This window comes from Mustela putorius, unplaced genomic scaffold (assembly GCF_011764305.1).
Source record: "Mustela putorius furo isolate JIRA1106 unplaced genomic scaffold, ASM1176430v1.1 tig00000129_pilon_pilon_pilon, whole genome shotgun sequence".
Taxonomy (NCBI): Eukaryota; Metazoa; Chordata; class Mammalia; order Carnivora; family Mustelidae; genus Mustela; species Mustela putorius.
The window spans coordinates 22,531,400-22,544,721 of NW_025421290.1; the positions used below are offsets into that span (position 1 = coordinate 22,531,400).

General features: G+C 48.8%; 1 protein-coding gene across 3 annotated transcripts in view; it reads left to right on the plus strand.

Moving 5' to 3' along the window:
- The first annotated feature begins 5,757 nt into the window (after nucleotides 1-5,757).
- The window catches only part of SMOC1 (SPARC related modular calcium binding 1), a 148,332-nt gene continuing 140,767 nt past the window's right edge, over nucleotides 5,758-13,322 (plus strand). For all 3 annotated transcript variants that reach the window (XM_013055565.2, XM_045071027.1, XM_045071029.1), the window contains exon 1: nucleotides 5,758-6,147. In XM_013055565.2, coding sequence (XP_012911019.2) covers nucleotides 5,899-6,147 — 249 coding nt within the window. In that variant the 5' untranslated portion in view covers nucleotides 5,758-5,898. The remainder of the gene's footprint in view (nucleotides 6,148-13,322) is intronic.

Consider the following 13,322-nt stretch of genomic DNA (forward strand, 5'->3'; position numbering starts at 1 on the left):
CTTAAACTGAACATCCTTTGGATTGAGTTAGACGCTCTTTTATTATTATTTTTTTAATATTATTATTCATTTGAGAGAGAGTATGAGTGAAGGGTGGGGGATGGAGGGAAAAGCAGATTCCCCGCTGAGCAGGGAACCTGATGAGGGGCTCCATCCCAGGGCCCTAAGATCAAGACCTGAGCCGAAGGCAGACACTTAACCATCTGAGCCATCCAGATGCTTCTAGACACTCTTTTTAATGACTCCCCAAATCCCCTGTGCCTCTTTGCAGTACTGTAGACACTTGGAATTTGTAGACACTGCAGACACTTGGAAGAAACTGTCGATAATTAGACATTAGCAACAATTGGTTGCTTAATGTCAGTCTTTCTACTAAACTGTGGGCTCTGTGAGGTCAGTTACTTTCTTTGTTCTCATTGTATACCAGTGCCTAGTGCAGGACTTGGCACACTAGAGGGAAGCAAGGAAATTTGTCTGATTGAGTGGTTCAGCTCTTTGTCAATGGACTGGGAGTGCACGGCAGTGATCTGCAATGGAGTCGGAAACTCCCGTCTAAATGGGGTTTGTAACAATGCTTTCTCTGGGGTCCCCCAGGCATGGTGGATTATGGGTTCAAAGATATTGGAAAGGCTCCTTGCTTCATGGGCTCCAATACAAAAAACACAGACCAATAAAGCAGGCAAGTGAAAGATGAAGTAGGTGAGTGGAGAACCCATACCTGTGGACATAAGAGTCAGTCTTCAGTAATACACAAAATAGCACGTTGAATGTAGCATGTGCTTCTGACTCTTAGTACTGAGTAGTTAGTACTGACAGATTTAAGAGGATGCCAAAACTTAAAAAAAAATTTTTATCTATTTCTTTAACAGAGAGATAGCACACAAGCAGGGGGAGTGGCAGGCGGAGGGAGAGGGAGAAGCAGGTTTCCTTCGCAGCTGGGAGCCTGATATGAGGCTTGATCCCAGGACCCTGGGATCATGACCTAAGACGAAGGCGGAGACCCGACCGACTGAACCCCCAGGTGCCCCAAGAATGCCAAAAGTTTTGAAGTTCATGCAAAATATAAGGACCACCTTTGGTGAAGTTAATCTTAGTGGTTAAGCCTCAATTCTTGATCTGCATAATGAGACTACTAATGCTATATTATATTTTTGAAGGTTGCTGAGAGAGTAGATCTTAAAAGTTCTTATAAGAAAAAACTATAACTATTTGAGGAGACAGATGTTAACTTATTGTGGTAATAATTTCACAAATATACATATACCAAATCTTTGTTATATATATACATATACCAAAACATTGTTAATACAATGTTATATGCCAATTCTATCTTAAAAAAAAAAAAAAAGAGTCTGGGTGTCTGGACCTAAGCCTATTAATGTTTTTGAGCATGAGGGAATTGGCCATGCAGAGGTAGAGAAAAGCCACAATTTAACATTCTGAACTCTATTGCATTGTTTATGGTTCTTTTGTTTGGCAACTCTAGGCATAATGATGATAGCCCCTACTGCTAGTTGTCTTCCAGGATTTTATTCTTCTTGGTAACATAAAACCTGATTTTTATCTGGACACCTGTGGCCACCTCCAATTAAGATGAAAATTTTTCAATCTTTTTTTTGTAGCTAGATGTGGTCATACAGATACAATGAAATGTGACTTCTTGGGAGATGTCTTTAAAGAGAGAGGCATGCTCCTTTTTGACCCTTTTCTCTCCCTGCTGATGAGAAAAGAGATGTGATGTCTAGAGTTTGAGCCGCAATCTTGGACTTTGAGGTAGAAGCTGCTTATGAAGAATGATACAGTATGGGGTGCCTGAGTGGCTCAGTCATTTAGACATATGACTCTTGGTTTCAGCTCAAGTCATCTCAGGTTTGTGGGATGGAGTCCCCAGGTTCATGGGATTGAGCTCCCTCTGGGGCCCCCCACTCAGCGGGGAGTCTGCTTCTCTCCCACGCCCTTTTGGTTGCATGCTCCTCCCCCCTGGTTGCATGCTTTCTCTGTCTCTCTCAAATAAATAAATAAATAAATCTTAAAGAAAGAAAGAAAGGAAGAAAGAAAGAAAGAAAACGAAATGACAGGGCAATACTAGAAGAAGTCTGGGTTAGAGGGAGCTACCCTTGACTTTGAAGGGAGTCTGTGTATAAAAGAGAAATATAACCTTTAACTTGCTCACTCTAATTATTTTTGACATGCATATTTTTTCAGCTTCATTGAGGTACAATTGACAAATAAAATTGTAAAATACTTGAGGTGCATGCCATGATGATTTGATATATGTATACATTATGAAAGGTTTTCCCCATCAAGTCAATGAACATATCCATCACCCCACATATTTTTCTTTTTTTTAAACCCAAGATTCTTGGTGTTGCAGGTTTCTGGGTGCAGGAGTATATTAGAAGGGAATCCAGGACCTTGGACACAACTCACCCTTTTCTGTTGGTAGCTGTTGTCACAAGTGAAGCAAACATAAATCAAAACATATTTATATTATAGAAGGACTTTTCTCCAAAGCCTCATTCTAGATCTACCTTCTTTATGAGGCCTTCCCTGGTCATTAGGTCTATAGTGGATCCCTGCTCTCTGAGTCCCCAAAATACATTGCTTTTAAGTAATGGTCTCCAAGAATCTGTGTCTTAGATTATAACCACTCAGAGGGCAGGGTGTGCACCCCAAATTCCTCATAATAGTGAGCATTGTGCCGGGCACAGAGGAGATGCATCAAAGTGCTTGTTAAAATAAATGGAAAGGTTCTATTTGTAATATGAGATGAGGCAAGTCTCCTTTGGATTATACAGAAACATATTCTTGAAACGGGCATTCCAAGCTAATACTAAATATTTGAGGCCCTCAGGCCTCAATATGGGATATAAAGTATTATTTTTCTTCTACTGAAATATCCCCTTGCAAATAGAAGTCCCACAGGGCAAGGAGTATGGCTGGAACTGGACAGACCAGATGCCAGAATAGCTAAATTTATTTTTGGACCATAAGCCTGGCCTCCAGGGAAAGAAGGAACTTGTCAATTTCACTTTTTGCTTGGATCAGAGGATTGAGCCTGGCAGAGACACGCTGTTTGGGACTAGTAGTTCTCTGGAATTTCTAACCTTCTCTGGGGTTGGGAGGAGTCGGGAGAAGAAAATGCATCATTTGAATGATGGCCATGGTTACGACAGGCCCTGCATGCCAACCAGAGGGAAAGAAAATACTTGCTGAGCAAAGTAACTGGAAAGCAGTTGCTCATATTTTAAACTAAGCTACATGGTCGAAATCCAGAAAATGTAGACTTTTGGACCAGCAACCAGTTGGAAATAGGCTTTTTGGCTAGAAAACAGCATGCAGTGTTATGGATGGAAAGGACGATTGCAATGCCTTTTCCCTGGGTGCGCGGAACTGCCAGATACTGGGGGGCCATCGCAAGCATATTTACTTACTCCAGCAGATTTCTCAATAATTCCAGCAACAGGAAGAAGTTGACCAGCTTGACCATGTGTACATGGCCAGGTGGTGGAGTCAGGACAGACCTGTCAGGCTGCAGAGCTCGGTGATAACATTTCCATCCTGCCTACCCCTGGTGCGTGAACACACAGGGCACACGGAAATTAATCTAAGTGCTGCATGAGGCGCAGTAGTATTGGGCCAGTGTCACAAGTCCAGCTGGGCGAATTCCCAGCATGCCAGATCATAGGGGCTGTTTCCACGCTCTTCCCCTGAAGCTCGGTGCCGCTCCCAAGTCTCAGTTCTTTTGCAGGTCATGGCTGAGATTCTCTGTGCACCTCACAGGGAGCATCTAACCCAATGGCATTTGAGGTTGGACACTGTGGTCATCACACGACAGAGGCTGAATTAGAATCTGAAAACCTAGCCTTGAATCTCGGATGTCCTTTACCAGCCAGATGAGGAAAAGAAGTCAGTCTCCTGGACTATCTGTTCACTTACCTGTAAAGGCGGATCTAACTCTCTACTTCACAGGTTCATTCTGAGGATAAAATGAGATGAGCCATTTGCCTTGCCCTCTACTTAGCCAGAGGTGGTATTTCTAACTTAACCATCTCCTTGAATCCTGACCACTCATGAAGTAGAGACTATTTTTATCCCCATTTTACAGAGGGAAAGACTGGACCCCAGAGGAGTAAAGTGACTTGTGCAAAGTTATGCCACTAGGTGGCAGACCCAGGATTTGAACCCATCCTGTCTAGTTCCAGAAAGCAGCCTGTCCACTGTGTTACTTCTCAGCAGAGGAAGACAGGCACTCCCCTTAGAGATGGTCTTTGTTTTTGTCTGGAGAACGACAAGTACTTTTGTTATTGTACCAGCATCCAGTCTGGGCTCTCTTATCGGAGAGCACCGGGCAGAGTTTAAGTCTATTAAGTAGGGAGCAGTACATTCAGGTTTGCTCTTTTGGAAGGATGTAGGGTGGAGGCTGGATGAGGCAGGCAAGGGGAGTAGGCAAAGCTGAATGCAGGAGTTGGGTGGGAAGTATGTTCACACAGTCCAGAGGAGAAGGCATAAGGGAGCAGAGCTAACCTTTGGTAGGACCTCTCAGGCACAGACACGGGGGAGGAATTAAGTGCTGGTGCTGATGCTTCCTATCTGGTTGGAGAAAGGATTCCCTCCTCGTGTAGTGAGGGGTCCATTCAATGGAAGTAAACCCTAAGGGTTATAATCCACACAAAAAGGGAAGCCATGGTTCTCTTGGGTTGAATGCAGTGGATGGTGCTCTGGCCCAGGAGCTGGTGTGATGCAGCTGTGACCATTTCCAAGATGGCCCTTTGGAGACTATCCTGCACAGAGACCTTCAACATCCCGCTGGACCTTTTGTGGTGTTATCGTCTCCAGGTGGGTTGGGCACCTAGGAGAGGTCTCCTCTCCCTACTCTGACCCAACTGTGGGGTCTTTGCACCCACAGACCATCCCTCCCCATCAATATTTTTCTTCCACTCCCCCAGGTGTAGAACAGGTCCCCTCTGACCTCTCCCAGAACTCCTAGGCCACAGAGTGGCTGCCCCTTGGCCCTCCAGTCCAAGGCAGGGAGCCAGGATGCCCGGGTCCCAATCCTGGATTCCCACCCCCATCCCCTGCAGGGTTCCAGGTGGGCATTACCCCATAGCCACAGGGTCCCTCCACAGCAGGTGGATAACTAGGACGTGCTTCACCTTATCTCCTAGCACTTCTCCCGTGGGAAATGCTTTAGGACTTGGGTTGTTATTCCCTGGAAGCTTCTTTACTAGAAGTGAACGCATGCACTCCCCACTCCCAAGGCCATTCACAGCCTGTCTGGCACGGGTCCCCCTTCTCAGTCGTGTTTGGTGTCGATGCGATGAGGAAACAGATTTCTTAACTCCGTTGAGCCCTAGTATCCTCTTCAGAAAAATGGGGCTACAAATATTTTTCCTGCTTATTTTACAGGACTGTTGGGACAACTCGTGGAATTCTGTCGAAAATTACCCACGCTTAAGGAAGGCCTGATTTTTTAGCCGGGTGGGCGTTCCAGGAGTTAGGGCCGCTGGAGCTCTTCGAGGCTTCCTCAGACAGAAGGACCGCGAGAAAGTTCTTCTTCCTCCCAGGCTCTCCGGGAGCCCACTCCCGCTGAGCAAGCGGGTGTCTCTCCTCGGTGGGGTTGACCGCGAGCCGCCCCTCTGTCCGCTCTCCGATTGGCTTTCACCTGCCAGAGGGTCGGCTGCTACGGGCCCCTCGGCCTGTCAATCAGGGCCGCCCGGCTCCGCCCCGCCCCTCCCGGGGGTTTATAACGGGAATTCCCATGGCCTGGGCTCTGGCGTCCAACCTGCTGCAGCCGCGGCCCGGCCGAGCCGAGCGAGCGAGCGAGCGAGCGAGCGAGCGAGCGAGCGCCGCGCGCAGAGCACACGCTCGCGCTCCAGCTCCCCTCCCTGGCGGTTCATGACCGCGCGCTCTGAGCGCAGCGCCGCCGCCCCCGCCGCCCCGCCGCCCGGCCGCAGCGAGGGCCCCCGAGGGAAGGAAGGCAGGAAGGCAGGCGCAGCCGTGAGCCCCGCGGAATCCGCGCCCCCCGCCCGCAGCCCGGCTGGCACCATGCTGCCCGCGCGCTGCGCCCGCCTGCTCACGCCCCACTTGCTGCTCGTGTTGGTGCAGCTGTCCCTAGTTCGCGGCCACCGCACCACGGGCCCCAGGGTAAGTGCGCCCCCGGCCGCGCGCCCACCTGCGGAGGGAGCCTGAGCTCGCCAGCCCCCATCCCTCGGGGCGGGGGCGGGGGCGGGGGTGGGGGTGGGGGTGAAGGGGGAAGGGAGGTGTCAGACCTCGTCCCCCCCACCCCGCACCTACCGCCCGGTCCTCGTAGGCTTCTGGGCGAATAAAAATTTCTCCCGTTCTTCCCCCCTACCTCCCTCCTTTCTTGCAGTGCCGATCTGCCTCCCGCCTTCCCCCTCGAACTGTCACTGGGGTTTCTTTCCCTGTCTCTTCTCCTAGAGTATTTTGCTCCGAGCGGGTGCCTCCAGCGTCCGAAAAAGGCTCGCTCTCCGCTCGAGTGGGCTGCCCTGTGGTCTCACGCCGCGCCCGGTCCGGGTCCCGGAGCGACGGCGTTCTTGGCAAGCGGCGAGGGGGTGGGGGGCAGCTCTGCCTCCAGAGTTTTAGGTTACCTGAGAGCCACACAAGGACCTTGTGTTGTTGTTGTTTTAAAAAGTGATCGCTGCTCGTAAAACCCACGGCAGATAATTTTAATGCTCTCCTGCTGGGCACAGCCCCGGAGCAGGGGTGGAGGTGGGGGGCTGCGGAGAGGCGCTGCGCAGTGCTCAAGAGTCTCTTCCCCCTGACTTAGGGGCTGGGATGTTGAACTACTTGTTGAACCTTGGTCTGATTGGAGTTTCTGAACGATATGCGAACGTGCCAATTCTGTGCACAGGACAGGCTGTCCAGAGCGTTGTAAAATCTCCTGGAACTGAAGGCATTGTGTTCGTTGCTGGTCTAAATTATTGCTCCTCCCACCCCAATTGGTCTAAATGAAGGATTCCACTGCCTTTAAAAAAATGTGCTATTAAACCACCTGGTGGTTCATTTGACCGAACTTAATCCAGAGGATCTCTGGCCAAGAATCAGCTTATGTCAGGGCAGTCTCTCCGGATAGCTGCTTGCCTCGACTGGCAGCCTGAGAGTCCGTGTGAAGCAGCTGGAATCTTTGTGAAAACAAGGTCGGCTCCCTAAGCGCCGGGGGCTTTCCTGGGTATCTGCGGGCCTAGCCCCATTACCACCTGTTCAGACCGCAGGTTCTTTATTCGGAGCTCTTGCTCTAGGAGAGTCCTCTTTATAGCTGTCGTGTGTGGAGGAAAAGCCTTGCAAAGGCTGGCCAGCCTTCCCGACCGCCCAGATACTGGCTGCTGCTGACGTGGGAGCCCAGCTATCACTGGGAGATCAGATTTGCAGCCACTTAGGAAAGAAAAGTGTTTGTCCCCGTGTTGTGCCGGCCCTTGCTTTTATGACCAGATGTGCCACAAAAAGCAGTTAAGGTGCCGCAGATTAGATCCAGGGCGTGTCGTAAATCCTCGACAGCAGGCGTTCTAGAAGCTGGGGCAAGTGTGGGCTCCGGGAGGGGCTTTTATGGATGCAGATGAGGATGCCTTTTAAATGAAGCTGCTTGGTTTGATATTAGGACTCCGCAGCTCTTAAACTCCGAGGTCAGGAGAGCCACAGCGTTCCCTCCAATAATTAGGAACAGTCAAGACAGAGACGCAGACCAGAGCACCCCGACTGAAATCTGGATGCCCGCCCACACGAGAGGCCCGGAGACAAATGGTGGGGGGCTCATTTGCTGCTGGGCATGTCTAGCATCTCAAGCCATATGGCTTTCCTTCTCTGCCTCCTGAAATTGGAGGAAGCAACTTTAGGGGAAGGCTAGAGGCTTTAGGGGAAAATCGGGACATTGGTTAGGTTTCCCTCTAGCTTCTTTAGTTTAATCATTTGATAGATCTGATGAAATAATACAGGAGCTGTAAATAGGCTTGTGTGGATCTCAGCTGCATTCTCTCTTTCTCACACACACACACACACACACACACAATGAAAGTACCAAGGGAAAGCTGCTGTCTTGAGCATGTGCTTACTTGGGTGCATTTACAGGCTACAAGAAGAGCTGCCATTCAGGGACATGGGGGCTGGGCCGTTTCCATGACCACTTATGCATAGAACAACAAGGAAGGGGGTCTTGTTAGTGCCATTTTGCAAGTGAGACCCTGGGAAGCTAACTGGCTTGCTTGAAACACTCATGGTGCACATGTAGCTGTGAGACCCACGTCCCAGTTTATATGGATTTACAGGTGGTGTGCTCTCCCTGCCACCAAGCCGCGGCAGGGAGCGCTCATTCTACTAGTGGCGCTGTCCCTCTCACAGGAAGAGATGGCTCCTTGAGACAATACTGAACCTGGACGCATTAGGGGAGGCTGTAAGAAAGGGTTGATAATATTTTTTGGTGTCTGAATCGCTAAAGGGTGAGTTTGAGTTTCAGGCAATCCCCAAAGATTCCAGCTCTCTTCTGTGGCTTCTTGGTGGCCTGAGGAGTGTGGCTCTGGTGGCCAGTGGCCAGTGTCAGTGTCAGAGAAGCAGAAACATCTGGTTTGTTGCAGTATTCCCTTGGGCACCCTGGGTCTCTTCTGTTAATCTTTTGAGTGACAGAGGCTTAAGGATTGGCATCTTTTCCAGCTGGCTTTCTAGGAAACCGAGAGCATGCCCTTTTGGTTTAACTTTATCTGGCCCACTAATTGAGCTCCCCCGAGGCCTAGACCCCAATCCTCGCTCCCTTATTTGCTTCCTGCCTTCATAAAATTCCTAACATCTGTTTGACTCTGGAAACCCACAGCTATCAAGTATCAGATTGGAGGCTATTTTGTAGGAAGCACCTGATTTTTTGGTCTCCGAGCTCTGAGCAGCCACTTGGCTACCTGGGATGCTGGTCAAGGTCCTTTTAATTACTGAGGAGGCAGCCATTTCTTTAATTCTGTACAATTTACCAAAAATGTTTCAGGGAAGGGTGGGGTGGTGGAGGGGCTATCCCAGGCTGATGGAGTCTGGCTGACGGTCAGGCCAAGTCAACTGCCTGTCTTTGTCTAAAGCTATCTGCCCAGGAGCCAGGAGCAGATAGTCTAAAGCTATCTGCCCAGAAGATGGCGGGAACTGACCCATCTTCTCTACTGGTGCATCCTCAGAGCTCAACACGGAGCCAGGTGCTGGGTGGGGAAGGACTGTGTTGTTGTTTATGGAAAAAATAAATTAAGGCAGACAACGCATGTTTAACAGCATTCTACGGGTTCCACTTTCTTAATGCTTTTTGCGACTGGAGGCCGGAAATAGATTTAAGAAATTTGAAAAGAGGCGAAAATGGGAAGGTCAAGAAGTCTGAGTAAGGAATTGGGTTTTTTGTTTTATGTCTGTTCTTTATTGGTTCTCTCTCCTCTTGCTGGCTGGGTTTGCCCTTCAAAACCCAGGTCCTGCACCACTCCCCAGGAGCTCTCCTGCAGAACACCCTTTGGGGGTGTTCTTTCTCCTTTGGGGAAGAATTGGTCACTCTTACCTTTGACCAGCTCCTGTATTTGGCTCACTTGCATTCTAACTTCAGCTGATCTTTCCACAATGAGCGTCTCGAGATCAGGCTAGCATCTCCCACCTTCTCTGCGCTAACGCTGGTGGCACATCATGTACAACCCTGTCTTGGGAAATGAACAAACTCACACCACCTTGAGGGCAGAATAGAGGGCTTATTTGTCCGTGTGCTGGGTTACACTGCAAAGCGTTCTTTGAATGTTTACTGAAATGGGTCAGAATCTGCAGTGATGTCCAAGCTAGACCCCTTGCTCTCATTTGAACCTGAAATTGGTTATTTCATAAATAATGTTCCCCCCACGTACAGGCTTTTGTTCTTTGTTTAAAAATTAGTATGTGTGGTGGTTATGGGAGGTGTGGGGGAGGTGGGACAGAATGAGCAAACTGGGATGGGGAACAGGTGTGAAACAGCTTCTAGACAGCTCTCTTTCTTTTGGCTAGTCTGCATCAGTGTCTAGACTGGGGTGGGTCCTTGAGTCTGTGTAGAAACTCTTCCTATTACCTGTGGGCCTGACAAGACCCTTCTTTTCCACCCCGGGAGATTTATCTGAAATGCTCTTCAGGTGTTATAGGCAAAGAACTTGGTTTAAACATTTTCATGGAACTGACATGTGAAATTTAGAGGAGCGAAACTGAGAAGGCCAAGAAGAGGAAATGATCATCTTAGAAGCTGTAGGAAATGCTATCAAATGGAAAACACTTGGATGTTATTTCATTTTCTCCCAAAGTTGAAATTCACATTTCTTATGGCCCAGCAATTACAGTCCTAAGTACATATGCCCAAGAGAAACTCATGTCCAGAAGGAGACCCATGCAACCATGTTCGTAATGCTGGAAGCCTGGAAAAAGCCCAAATACCTGCTAGTTGGAGGGCAGATTAGTTGATGTTTTCACACGGAGGAGGATCATACTAAGGCAAAACAAATGAGCAACACTGACATGCAAAAATATGGATAAATCTTCGTAATAGGATATTAAGTAAAAGAAATGTACTGGAAGACAGAGCATGGCATCTTACAAACTTAAAAAGAGCTAAAATTAAAGAAAGTATCTTCTAGGAATACATATAACTATAATAATGCTCTATGAGAAAAAAAGCAAAGTAATGTTAGAGGATTTAGGGCGAAGTTATGGGGGAGCAGATGGTTGGAACCACATGGTGGGGTAAACCATATGGTTAGTGTAAGTTAATGTCAATACTTTACCTTTTGGGGGAGGGAAGGATGGGTTGGAAAGTAGTTGTCCGTTAATAAAGATTAGTGGCTGATTAAATGAAAAATGAAAATGGGGCCTGGATAGACCCATGTTGAGTATCAGGAACCAAAGTTTATGATTCGTTCAATTCTTGGCACCCCATGCTCAGATAAATAAAAGTTCCCAGAGCAGGAACTCCTGTCTTGCCTCCTTCTGCTCCCCCTCTTCCAGATGTGCACGTGGTCCTACCTAAAATACCACGCTGCGGAGTGATTATTGGCTTTTGTTTCAGTTCTTGGCCGGTTCGACCCAGAGCAGGCCCAGGCCCTGGCATCAGTATCTACATCAGCTGGCCAAAGGGCTCATTTGTAAGGCTGAGTGGGCGGTGGGCTGTCTTCCCTCTCCCTTGCTCAGGGGGACCTATCCTGCACATCTGGGTCCCCTGCCCTGCAGAGTAGAAAAGTTCACTAGCTGATGCTTGGGTCATAAGACTTACTAGCCTGTTGGGGGTGGGCTGGGGGAGGGAGAACGGAGTACATCTGGTGTGATGCCTTTCTTCATCCTGGCCTCCTCCCTCACCCCCCTGGCAGAGCCTGGGGGAAGGGAGCATGGCCTTCCTTAGCAGGTACAGGGCACCCTTTCTCTCCCAACCACATAGAGATCTATTGTTTAAGCAGCCAAGTTCCTGGCATTGCTGGTGGTGGAGGTGGTGGGGGAGAATGTCTGTGAGGAGGCCCCCCCCTTCCCCGTTTGTCACCGCAGAGCTGTTTGGGAGAGGACAAGGGTTGAGTTGCGGATGAGAAATCAATCGGAGCTGTTTGTGAGGCCTGCCAAACAGGGTTAGCATTGTACATATGTGCTCTGCACACATCCAGAGTTACTGAGGGGATAGAGAATTGGATCTCCAAGAACATTCCCAACAGCGCCATAAAGACCCCCAAAGCAACATGGGTCATTATAGCAATTAATTGGATTTCATTTTGCATCTGACATCATTCTAAACTCAATTGCTAGATCACAAAATAATCTTACCTTTGGCAGAAATCTAAGCTTGTTAGGTGTGGAGCCCTGCGCACTTCCCAGACATTGATTTCAGCCTCCTTCTTTTGGGAGCCAGGGTTGGGCAGCCTCTGCCGAGCGAGGGGAAAAGGTACTTAGGAGAGCTGGAATTCCAGGACAGCCCCCCCGCCCCGACCCCCCAGCTGGGAGGACCACACTGAGCGAGGTTCCAGGAGACAATGTGGCAGATGCTTTGAAACCTGACAGATACTCTACAGATGTGAGCAGCTCTGCCTTTCCTCTTTAATATCCGTTTCACAGGGCAGCGTCGATCTGGTTCAGATAAGGACTGAATGCTCTTCTCCTTCCTTTTTTATTTTAAAGTATTGATGGTGGAAGAAAACTGGACCTACTTCCCAGCATAGTTCATTTTTAGGACCAGATAAGCATCTCTAGGACACTGCTGGGAGTTTTAGGTATTTTGGTTGGGTGTTTAGTGTGTATGTGTTCTTGGAGAACCCGGCAAAGCCAGGAAAAGGACACGGAAGTAGATCATAAGAATGAGGGTGAGGTGGAGAGAGTTGCCAAAGCCCACGGACCGCTCCCTGCTCCTCGGGTGCCCAGAGCCACTGACCAGGTGGAACACAGGACTTCACTTTGTCCACAGCATTGTCCGCTGGACCTTTTTTGGGGATGGTAATATTCTACATTGGCACTGTCTGATGGTAGACACATATGACTATTGAAGTTTTAAATGTGCTTAGCACAACCGAGGAACTGAATTTTTAATTAATTTGATTTCACTTAATTTAAGTGTTAATGTTAAAATAGTCACATATAGCTAGGGGCTATCACACAGGCTATCACACACATAATTGCTATAATGACCCATGTTGCTTTGGGGGTCTTTATGGCGCTGTTGGGAATGTTCTTGGAGATCCAATTCTCTATCCCCTCAGTAACTCTGGATGTGTGCAGAGCACATATGTACATATGTGTGCCCTACACATATGTATGCCCTACCCCCTGGCAGATGCCTCCACCATGTGCCCCAGACTGTAGCCATGCTAAACCACATCACATTTCCTAACCTGTCTTTTCCTTCCCATCTCTGTCTCTCAAAATTCTGCCTGTCATTTGGATGGCTCCACACAGTCTCCCCAGACTTGCCCCAAGCAGAGTTCTCTCTGCACCCTGGGCTTTGCTCACCCTGGCGTCAGTGCATGTCTCATCTGCCCGGTGTCGCAGCCGACCATACGTAGGAAGGTGCTGGGGCAGCCTCAGCACAGGCTCTGGAGAGAGACAGACCCAGGTTTGACTCTGGCTTGGCTTCTGTGGTCCTGGGCTAGTAATTTAACTTCACGGACCCTCAGTTCCCTAATTTGTCCAATAGAGGTCATAAGCCTCTATGTCCAGAGTGGTGGGGAGGATGCACCTGGGATGTCTTAGCTTCCCATTCCTGCCATAGCCATTGACTTAAGTACCACAACCATTGGCTTAAAGAACACTCATTTCTGGAGATTGGAAGTCTGACACGGTGTCCATGGGTTAAAACATCAGCAGGGCTC